General features: G+C 39.6%; 1 protein-coding gene across 1 annotated transcript; it reads left to right on the top strand.

Annotated features, from left to right (window-relative positions):
• Window positions 1–9585: 9585 nt before the first annotated feature.
• Window positions 9586–10819, top strand: LOC133648009 (gap junction alpha-3 protein-like). The gene has a single exon (XM_062043777.1). The coding sequence runs from the start codon at window positions 9586–9588 to the stop codon at window positions 10630–10632; it is 1047 nt and encodes a 348-aa protein (XP_061899761.1). The 3' UTR covers window positions 10633–10819.
• Window positions 10820–11422: the final 603 nt, after the last annotated feature.

Genomic DNA, 11422 nt, shown 5'->3' with positions numbered 1-11422 from the left:
TTTTCGTCTTTAAGCAACGTTTGTTAGTTTTACAATATAACTAAAACAATTAATACTTACTAAACCGTTCCATTTGTGATGTATGTAGGAGTGTTTTCATGCATATTTGTACGTGCTATGGTAATGTCATCAAGCTAGCGTCGTTAGCAAATATGCTAACACGTTTACAAGTGTCTGTGTTGGTATTATTAATTTACAAAGGCATTCTTTTTGTATTTTTTTCAGTTTCGTAAATTCACCAAAATGTCACCTGGAAGTTATTGAGTCTGTTTAGTTGATGGGAGAGCTGGCTTCCGCAGCTAGTGGGTCCATGACGATGACTTTTTTTTTGTTTGATCAGCTGTTTTACTACCGTGTGACAGGCACTGTTTGGAAACAATTAAGGTACAGTACAGGCCAAAAGTTTGGACATACCTTCTCATTTAATGCGTTTTCGTTATTTTCATGACTATTTACGTAGTAGATTGTCACTGAAGGCATCAAAACTATGAATGAACATGGATGTAGAGTTATGTACTTAACAAAAAATGGTGAAATAACTAGTTTCTTCAAAATAGCCACCCTTTGCTTGGATTACCTTTTCGCACACTCTTGGCATTCTCTCGATGAGCTTCATTATTTATTTATTTTCATTTATTTATTCATTTCAGGCAATGACATAAAAAAGTACAAAGTTAACGACACATAATAATATAAATTAATATAGTGCAAAAGGTAATGTATAGTATGTAATGCATGATTGTCCAGTTTTGTCTGAAAGGGAGTGGGAAGAAGATAATTTATTTAATCCCACCCCCAGTTCTCCATTCAGTGATTATTCACATGAGTTTCACTCTTACTTTGTTCAAGGATTATAATACAGATGTTGTATCATAGTGGCATTACCACAGGTAACAATAATTATTACACTGTAACAATAATTTGTATCAACAATTTAGGAATAATGAATATACCAACAATGGTAATAGACAACGTAGCAATAATGGTAAGGAAACATTGAGCACATGTTAACACTTTGAGACAGAGTACAACAGCAGGTCAATTTAAAGACCCTCATCTCTATATTTGAACCAGACCCCATGTTTGTATAATAGTTTAAATCGATTAATAGTTTGGCATTGCTTGTGTTGTAAGTCCAGTTTGTTCCATAGTTTTACTCCGCATACAGACACACAAAAACATTTACGAGTGGTTTGAGCTCTCGGCAATAAGAAAGGCTTCAGAGCTTCAAGAGGTAGTCACCTGAAATGGTTTTCACTTCACAGGTGTCATAGTTTTGATGCCTTCAGTGACAATCTACAATGTAAATAGTCATGAAGATAAAGAAAACGCATTGAAATGATTAGGTGTGTCCAAACTTTTGGCCTGTACTGTATGTAAAGAAACATTAACAAAATATTTCGCACTGTATGTATCTACGGTTCATAGTCCGAAGTGGCTAATGTAAAAATATTTTTTTCCTCTAAAATTTGGTGGGTGCGCTTTATAGCCTGGAAAACATGGTAATTTGATTCTGCATCTGCCCTCTGTACAATATGGTGCTATATTTCTTTAAACTCAAATGCTGACTTTTCTTCATTGTCTGCATGCAGAGACAGGTTTAATAAAATGATCATAACTGTCACAAAGTTGTTTTATTCTGAATGACTCAATGAATAAATTAACAATCAGGTTCATTTTATTCCTGATCGCTGCTCCGTTCTTTTCATTGCGCCGCCAGCATGCAAATGGCTACTCATCTCCAAGCCATGTCTTCCTTGATAGGAAAGCCCCCCCCCCCCCCCCCCCCAACCCTGCTATATTTAGAGACCACTTGTGGCTGGAACCTGATTGGCCAGCTGACTTGTCAATCACGAACCACCAACCTAGCAGACATGCTTTAATAGTTTACATTGGAGTGTACCCTGGGCCAAATTTAACCACGGGGGCAGGGCAGACTTGGTTGAGAGAGTGTCCAGCAACGTGAACCTCTGAAGGAAGGTCCTGGATCCTTCCTGAGCTCATGGACCAGGAACCAGTGGGGTCGTCGGCGTGGAACTGACGCAGGAATCCACTTTTCCTGTCCATTCAAGGGCATTACTGAAGGCCTCTGAAGATCACGCTTGCACTACTAAGTCGGCCCAATGGACCCTGGAAGACGCCAAGGATTTGAATACCAGGGATGCATCAGCTGATAAGGTGAGTCTTAGGTCTAGACATGAAAGTCAATTTGTATTCTACGGTTAAAGAGGACAACTCTGAGCAGTCCAGGTGCTGACATTACTAACATTTTAACTATGAACTTCGACAGCGTCTGGCTGGTGTTTCCTTTCACTCAGTGTACAGATCGTGTTGCCCAAGTCGAGGCCGCCACGTCTTGCACGCTCATGACTGGAACCTGCCTTTCCTTGTCCACACATGCCAAAAATATATAACCTCTTACAGTAAATATGATCCCGTCCACGTGGAATAGACCGGCCGTCGCCAAGTTGTACGCTCGTTGAGCGGCCTTCCTCTTGAGACTCGTTGCTGTAATCTCCGCTGAACTTGGTAAGGCATTCTCAAAGACTGTAACTCGGGGGTCTCAAACTCAATTTGACTGGGGGCCGCTAAAGATCACTTCAGAATGATGTTTTAACCACGGCATGAATTTATTAACTACCTCTACCGGATGCTACAGTGACCTCGAGCTAACCTGTTGTAAGCCTTCAATGTAACATACAATGCAAAATGTTTATATCTCACCACTGTTGTGTTTCCTAGGAGACACTTTCGCTTGCTTACAGCAAGTTGCTCTAGTGTGTGTCTGTTGTGTTGTCGTGTTTATGTTCGCACTGTCATTAGCTTGTCTCTTATTTAATTAAAAAAAAAAAAGTTTTAAAATGTTCATGAAAGTTGTAGGAAATGTCAGAAATGGGATTTTTTAAAAAAAATTAATAAATATTATTGGGCTTTTTTACGTTGCCTTATGTTTTCACTTGTGTACGCATTAGTGTTGTCCCCAGGGGCGTCACTAGCTTTTAAGGACAGGGGGGGCTGAGCCCCCAGGAGATGCACAGGATGCAAGCGAACGTAGCGCACAAGCACAAAACTTCACAAATGGCTAACAAAGACTTAGAAATTAATCATTGTTATTATTATTATTTCAGTCGGTTTATTTTCAATCTGTGTTCAGTACAACAACAAACATGGGTTTGCACAGTGACATTTTGTTTACAGCATCAACAAGAAACAATTACTTGCATGATCCTTCAAGATGCACTGAAACACAATGAAAGTCATGGCATTAGCCTCTATGTTATTCATTCACAACATAGAGGCTAATGCCACCACTTTCGCTCACAATACAATAATTGTTTGTTCCCAAATATTTTGAAGTTGCACAGATTACATTTTGGGCACATATGTGACCAAAATGGTTGTAAATTCAAGCCCTGGAAATATTACTTAATTACTTGAATTAAAGTAATATCTGGATTGGGATCATTTGGCTTGTATATAATATATTAATATATATATTATGGCAAGCTGTTAAGGAAATTAAATATATATGGAAGTCTGAATAGAAATGAGAAACTTTTATATATACTGTAAATAAGAAAGACTTAGAGTCCGTCTGCTGATCTGAAAAAGAGCCAAAGCTGTCAAAGAGCTGAGGGACCATCTTCAAAGTGCAATGCTGAAACAAATAATGCAAACAATAAAATCTAACTTCCAGGGCTTGAGATTAACGTAGTCCTGTCGTCCCGGGGATGGTAAAAAAAATGCACGGGACGAAATTAAATGCTCCCCGGGACGATGGCTTATAACCATTTTTTTTTATTTTTCATTTTATGTTTTTATTCATTTTACATTTTATATTAAATGTCTTGGTTTTTCCACCCTCCGAAAATCCTATGAAATGTTTGACAAGCCATCCTATAATAATACAAGAGCTATTAATGCAACAATACAATAAAACAAATATATTTAATGATGTTTTTTTTCATTATTTTAACAATTGGCTAATGTATATTACTTTATATAGATTCTACAAGAAACACAAAACTTAAAAACTAAATTATTTAAAATTGCAGACACATGGTTCTTGTTCTGCAGTGCTGTGTGCTGATGTGCTTCGTACACCTGCAGGACCGCAAGCAAGGTCGCATAGAAAATGCGGACTGGATTTTGGGTGATGTGGGCATTTTCTATATGAACAAGTGGAATGGATTGGACACCGACACACTAAAGGGGCTCTCTACCTTACACTATGAAGTGAGGGGAAATTGAGTGAATAATGACAGGTTATATGATTATTTATTTAAACTCATATTCGGGCCACTTTACAATGAATATGTCGGCATGTATTTCTAAAAAAAAAATAAAATAAAAATATTATTATTTTTTTTTTAACACCAAATTATTTAGGGGGGCTTAAGAACATTTTAGGGGGGCTTGAGCCCCCCTAAAATAGGTCTAACAACGCCAATGGTTGTCCCGGTACCAAAATGTATTTCCATACTTTGATACTTTTCTAAATAAAGGGGACCACAAAAAAATTTATTATTGGCTTTATTTTAACCAAAAAAATCTTACAGTGGATTAAACATATGTTTCTTATTGCAAGTTTGTTCTTAAATAAAATAGTGAACATACTAGACAACTTGTATTTTAGTGGTAAGTAAGCAAACAAAGGATCCTAATTTGTCTGCTGATGTATGCAGTAACAGATTGTGTCAGTATCCATTCTATTATCAAAATTATTAAGGACAAGCGGTAGAAAATGAATTATTAATCTACTTGTTCATTTACTGTTAATATCTGCTTATTTTCTCTTTTAACATGTTCTGTCTACACTTCTGTTAAATTGTAATAACCTTCTGTTGTTTGATACTTTACATTAGTTTTGGACCCGCCCGAATGCAGCTGAGCCACTTGACCCCAAAAAGGGACAAGTGGTAGGAAATGGATGGATGGATGGATGATCCCACAAATTTGGGTATCAATCCGATACCAAGTAGTTACAAGTGTAATTTTCCACTCTATTACCAAAATTATTAAGGACAAGCGGTAGAAAATGAATTATTAATCTACTTGTTCATTTACTGTTAATATCTGCTTACTTTCTCTTTTAATATGTTCTATGTACACTTCTGTTAAAATGTAATAATCACTTATTCTTCTGTTGTTTGGATGCTTTACATTAGTTTTGGATGATACCACAAATGTAGGTATCAATCCGATACCAAGGATCATACATTGGTCATATTCAAAGTTTTCATGTGTCCAGGGACATATTTCCTGAGTTTATAAACATAATATACATTTTTAAAAAACTAAAAGTGTGTTTGATGCTAAAAAATATTGATGTAATCATACTAGTATCTACTAGATACGCTCCTGTACTTGGTATCATTACAGTGGATGTTAATTGTAGATCCACCAATGGAGTTTGTTTACGGTGTGTAGTGAAGCATGTTTAGCTATTCCTCGTCCTGCAGGGATGATACTTGTAAGAAACTTTATTTATTTGTCGAGGCGAGGATTAGTGATTTAGAAGTAGCTAAAACACTGCCGACTGGTGGACCGGTACTTTTTAGAGGCGGTATAGTACCGAATATGATTCATTAGTATCAATGGTACTATACTAATACCGGTATACCGTACAACCCTAATATGCATGTATGCCAGCGTCTTAGCTGCCACTCAGTACTGACAATGGGGTTCACTCAGTTTCTTCCATTTCGCTATGGATAGTTCAAAAGGTCAAGGGTAGATTTTCATGTAACTTTCAGGTTTTTAAAAAATAAAATAAATAATTAGAAAATAATAATAAATGTATATACTTACATAGTCATATATATATATGACCAGATCCTTTTTATTATGTTACCTTATGTTTACGCTTCTGTATGTGTGTATGCTAGCAGCCCAGCCTCCACTCACACAAAGATAGTGGGGACAGACAAGAGGGTTCACTCGGTTTATTTCATTCCGCTGTAGATAACGGAAAAAGTAATGGACACATTTTGATAAAAAATTCAGGAAATGTCATTACATTTTGATCCAGGTCCCTTCTACAACTTTACTTTATGTTTACACTTCTGTGTGTGTGTGTGTGTGTGTGTGTGTGTGTGTGTGTGTGTGTGTGTGTGTGTGTGTGTGTGTGTGTGTGTGTGTGTGTGTGTGTGTGTGTGTGTGTGTGTGTGTGTGTGTGTGTGTGTGTGTGTGTGAATACTAGCGGCCCAGCCTCCACCCACACAGAGAAAGACAGTGGATGACTGACAAGAGGGTTCACTCAGTTTCTTTAATTCCGCTGTACTTAGCTGGAAAGTTATGGACACATTATGATTAAACTTTCAGGAAATGTCAGAAATGGGATAAGGAACAAGTGATTACATTTTCAGGCGGATTCGGATCACTGTCCGGATTCAGGACATTTTTAATATTAGAAGGTTGTCACAGTTGGAGTTCGGCACACTCAGAGTGTTTTTCTAGTTGTAATTATTGTTTACACTAAGCCATGAAGTTAGCGAGACGGCCACAAAAAATAGGCCTACAGGCTGCAATTTGGCCGTGGGCCGGAAATATCAAACCCCTGCTGTAACTGTTTGATGGATTGGGGAGAAATTATGTTTAATCTCTGAATTAGCATATTTACAACCACGTATTTATTTAAAAAAATTATTTCTGTAATTTTATATTTTTTACTTATTTTATTTTTGTCCAATATTTTGATAATTATTTGGATTTTTAATTTTTTTTAACATGATTTTAATCCTTTTTAAGCCAGTTTCACACAGAAATTCCATAAAAAGGGAGAATGGGATCTGAGCCGAGGATGTCGTTGTGGCTTCTTTTTAAAATAGATGTGATTCTGACCAAGAAGACTAATAAACAAATTATTTTTTTTAGAATTGATCTGACCACTTTTAGCAGACAAGATCCAACAAATCTAAGCCAGTAAAACATTTCTTTTTTAGACTGGATCTGAACAAGAAGATTAAGAAAATACTTAAGATTATATCTGACCACACTCAGTAAAATACTCTTTTAGACTAGATCCAACCAATCTTATGTAAAACTGACTTTTTTTTAGATCTGACAAAGAAGAGTTAAAAGAAATATTTAAAAAATATATATACCGTATTTTTTGGACTATAAGTCGCAGTTTTTTTCATAGTTTGGCCGGGGGGTGCGACTTATACTCAGGAGCGACTTATGTGTGAAATTATTAACACATTACCGTAAAATATCAAATAATATTATTTAGCTCATTCACGTAAGAGACTAGACGTATAAGATTTCATGGGATTTAGCGATTAGGAGTGACAGATTGTTTGGTAAACGTATAGCATGTTCTATATGTTATAGTTATTTGAATGACTCTTACCATAATATGTTACGTTAACATACCAGGCACGTTCTCAGTTGGTTATTTATGCGTCATATAACGTACACTTATTCAGCCTGTTGTTCACTATTCTTTATTTATTTTAAATTGCCTTTCAAATGTCTATTCTTGATGTTGGATTTTATCAAATAAATTTCCCCCAAAAATGCGACTTATATATGTTTTTTTCCGTCTTTATTACGCATTTTCGGCTGGTGCGACTATACTCCGGAGCGACTTATACTCCGAAAAATACGGTATATATTTTACATTTTATTATCTTAGAAAAAATTATTTTTTTAGACTTGATCAGTCTGTATTTATTTATTTTTTCCGGCTAGATCTGACAAATCTAAGTCAGTAAAAATTGCCTTTTCAAAACTTGCTCTGATTAGGAAAAAATACTTAGAAGACTAAAAAGTAGTTTTTTCAGACTTGATCTGACCAATCTGAGTGTAAGAGCATGAACTAATGAAGTCTGCTCAGATGAGAAAGGAAACGTCTTCTAAAACAAACTGAAACATCCAGTTATGATCGATTGAATGCGCTAAGAACTACAAACCCCGTTTCCATATGAGTTGGGAAATTGTGTTAGATGTAAATATAAACGGAATACAATGATTTGCAAATCCTTTTCAACCCATATTCAATTGAATGCACTACAAAGACAAGATATTTGATGTTCAAACTCATAAACTTTATTTATTTTTTGCAAATAATAATTAACTTAGAATTTCATGGCTGTAACACTTGCCAAAGTAGTTGGGAAAGGGCATGTTCACCACTGTGTTACATGGCCTTTCCTTTTAACAACACTCAGTAAACGTTTGGGAACTGAGGAGACACATTTTTTAAGCTTCTCGGGTGGAATTATTTCCCATTCTTGCTTGATGTACAGCTTAAGTTGTTCAACAGTCCGGGGGTCTCCGTTGTGGAATTTTAGGCTTCATAATGTGCCACACATTTTCAATGGGAGACAGGTCTGGACTACAGGCAGGCCAGTCTAGTACCCGCACTCTTTTACTATGAAGCCACGTTGATGTAACACGTGGCTTGGCATTGTCTTGCTGAAATAAGCAGGGGCGTCCATGGTAACGTTGCTTGGATGGCAACATATGTTGCCCCAAAACCTGTATGTACCTTTCAGCATTAATGGCGCCTTTACAGATGTGTAAGTTACCCATGTCTTGGGCACTAATACACCCCCATACCATCACAGATGCTGGCTTTTCAACTTTGCGCCTATAACAATCCGGACGGTTCTTTTCCTCTTTGGTCCGGAGGACATGACGTCCACAGTTTCCAAAAACAATTGGAAAATGTGGACTCGTCAGACCACAGAACACTTTTCCACTTTGTATCAGTCCATCTTAGATGAGCTCAGGCCCAGCAAAGCCGACGGCGTTTCTGGGTGTTGTTGATAAACGGTTTTCGCCTTGCATAGGAGAGTTTTAACTTGCACTTACAGATGTAGCGACCAACTGTAGTTACTGACAGTGGGTTTCTGAAGTGTTCCTGAGCCCATGTGGTGATATCCTTTACACACTGATGTCGCTTGTTGATGCAGTACAGCCTGAGGGATCCAAGGTCACGGGCTTAGCTGCTTACGTGCAGTGATTTCTCCAGATTCTCTGAACCCTTTGATGATATTACGGAGCGTAGATGGTGAAATCCCTAAATTCCTTGCAATAGCTGGTTGAGAAAGGCTTTTCTTAAACTGTTCAACAATTTGCTCACGCATTTGTTGACAAAGTGGTGACTCTCGCCCCATCCTTGTTTGTGAATGACTGAGCATTTCATGGAAGCTGCTTTTATACCCAATCATGGCACCCACCTGTTCCCAATTTGCCTGCTCACCTGTGGGATGTTCCAAATAAGTGTTTGATGAGCATTCCTCAACTTTATCAGTATTTATTGCCACCTTTCCCAACTTCTTTGTCACGTGTTGCTGGCATCAAATTCTAAAGTTAATGATTATTTGCAAAAAAAAAAAATGTTTTATCAGTTTGAACATCAAATATGTTGTCTTTGTAGCATATTCAACTGAATATGGGTTGAAAATGATTTGCAAATCATTGTATTCCGTTTATATTTACATCTAACACAATTTCCCAACTTATATGGAAACGGGGTTTGTACATTGGTTCCTAGGAATGTTTCTTTCTCCTTCAAGGTTTTGGACTAAACAGCCTTTTAATCCCTCCAGTTCCGTCCGTGAGCCGACATAGACCATGGGGGACTGGAACCTGCTGGGGAAGCTCCTAGAAAAGGCGCAGGAACACTCCACGGTGGTGGGCAAAGTCTGGCTCACGGTCCTCTTCATCTTCCGCATCCTGATCCTGAGCGCGGCCACGGAGAAAGTGTGGGGCGACGAGCAGTCGGGCTTCACCTGCGACACCAAGCAGCCCGGGTGCGAGAACGTATGCTACGACCTCACGTTCCCCATCTCTCACGTCCGCTTCTGGGTGCTGCAGATCATCTTCGTGTCCACGCCGACGCTGATCTACCTGGGCCACATCCTGCATCTGGTGCGCATGGAGGACAAGCACAGAGACAAAGCGCAGCACTCGGACAAGCCGGCCCTCGTCGTGGACGCGCACAATCACAAAAAGCCTCTGATGAGAGACGATCAAGGCCGGGTGCGCATGCATGGCGAGCTCCTGCGCACGTACGTCTTCAATGTCATTTTTAAGACGCTCTTTGAGGTGGGCTTCATCGTGGCCCAGTACCTTTTGTACGGCTTCGAGCTGAAGCCCATGTACACGTGTGACAGGCCGCCATGTCCCAACGCAGTGAACTGCTACATCTCCCGACCCACTGAGAAAACCATCTTCATCATCTTCATGCTGGGCGTGGCCAGCGTGTCGCTCCTCCTCAACATCATTGAGATCTATCACCTGGGCTACACCAAGTGCCGCCAGGGCATCACCTTCAAGAGGCGCAACCGAACGCCGACGAGCGTCTCCAAGGAGCCCAGCGAGGCGGGGGTGCAGTTCGGGCCAACTTATGACGACTACTTCCATTGCCCGCCCAGCTACAACCTGGCGTCTCTGTCCCCGAGCGCCGACCCGTCCTTCCACCCGTGCCACAGCAAGGCGGCCTACAAACAAAACAAGGACAACTTGGCGGTGGAAAGGAGCAGCAGCAAGCTGGAGGAATGTGACCTGAAAGGGAAGAAGCGAGCGGGCTCGACTCCTGGGACGCCCACTCAGGGCAAGCCGGGCAGCGGCGTCAAACACGGCAACAACAAGACTAGAATAGACGATCTTAAGATATGAGGTTTCTCGGCCTGTGGGGGGTCTTACACGGCTGTGAAGGAACTCGGTCATTCGTTCGTAGCGCAGGTGTGACTCATTCCACATTTGACTAAGTGCTCGGGAAATATTTTTTTCCATGCAAAGTCCAAGATGGAACTTTGGAACACTTTGTTGCAGTGTGACTCACGGACGTCACGAGGTCCTTTTTCGGGGGGCTGAAATTCTTGAAGTACAGCTGATTTGTTTTGACGTGTACAAATAATTTGTAGTACGTCCAATGCATTAAAATAAGAATACAGTCGTACCTCCACTTTCCCGCCTGACTGGTTCTCTTAACTCAAAACAATTGTCAATGTCTCTCAATAAAATGAATAGGGCTTGAAAGTGTGACGTAGAAACGCATTGCATTGTGGGTCTTGCTGGCCGAATAGAAAACTGCTTAAGTTTGTTTTTCTTTTACAAGTTAAAGTTAAAGTACCAATGATTGTCACACACACACTAGGTGTGGTGAAATTTGTCCTCTGCATTTGACCCATCCCATTGTTCACCCCCTGGGAGGTGAGGGGAGCAGTGAGCAGCACCACGCCCAGGAATCATTGTTGGTGATGTAACCCCCAATTCCAACCCTGGATGCTGAGAGCCAAGCAGGGAGGTAATGGGTCCCATTTTTATAGTCTTTGGTATGACTCGGCCGGGGATTGAACTCACGACCTACCGATCTCAGGGCGAACACTCTAACCACAAGGCCACTGAACAAGTTTAAAACGTGGCGCGAACGTGCGACATTATTAACTGCCCCAATCGTGGTCAT

The sequence above is a fragment of the Entelurus aequoreus genome, linkage group LG04 (genome assembly GCF_033978785.1).
Source record: "Entelurus aequoreus isolate RoL-2023_Sb linkage group LG04, RoL_Eaeq_v1.1, whole genome shotgun sequence".
NCBI lineage: Eukaryota > Metazoa > Chordata > Actinopteri > Syngnathiformes > Syngnathidae > Entelurus > Entelurus aequoreus.
This window is presented reverse-complemented; position numbering and strand designations above follow the sequence as displayed.

Bases quoted from the DNA above. Each gene is read 5' to 3' on its own strand.
- LOC133648009 (XM_062043777.1), top strand. From the start codon at position 9,586: ATGGGGGACTGGAACCTGCTGGGGAAGCTCCTAGAAAAGGCGCAGGAA.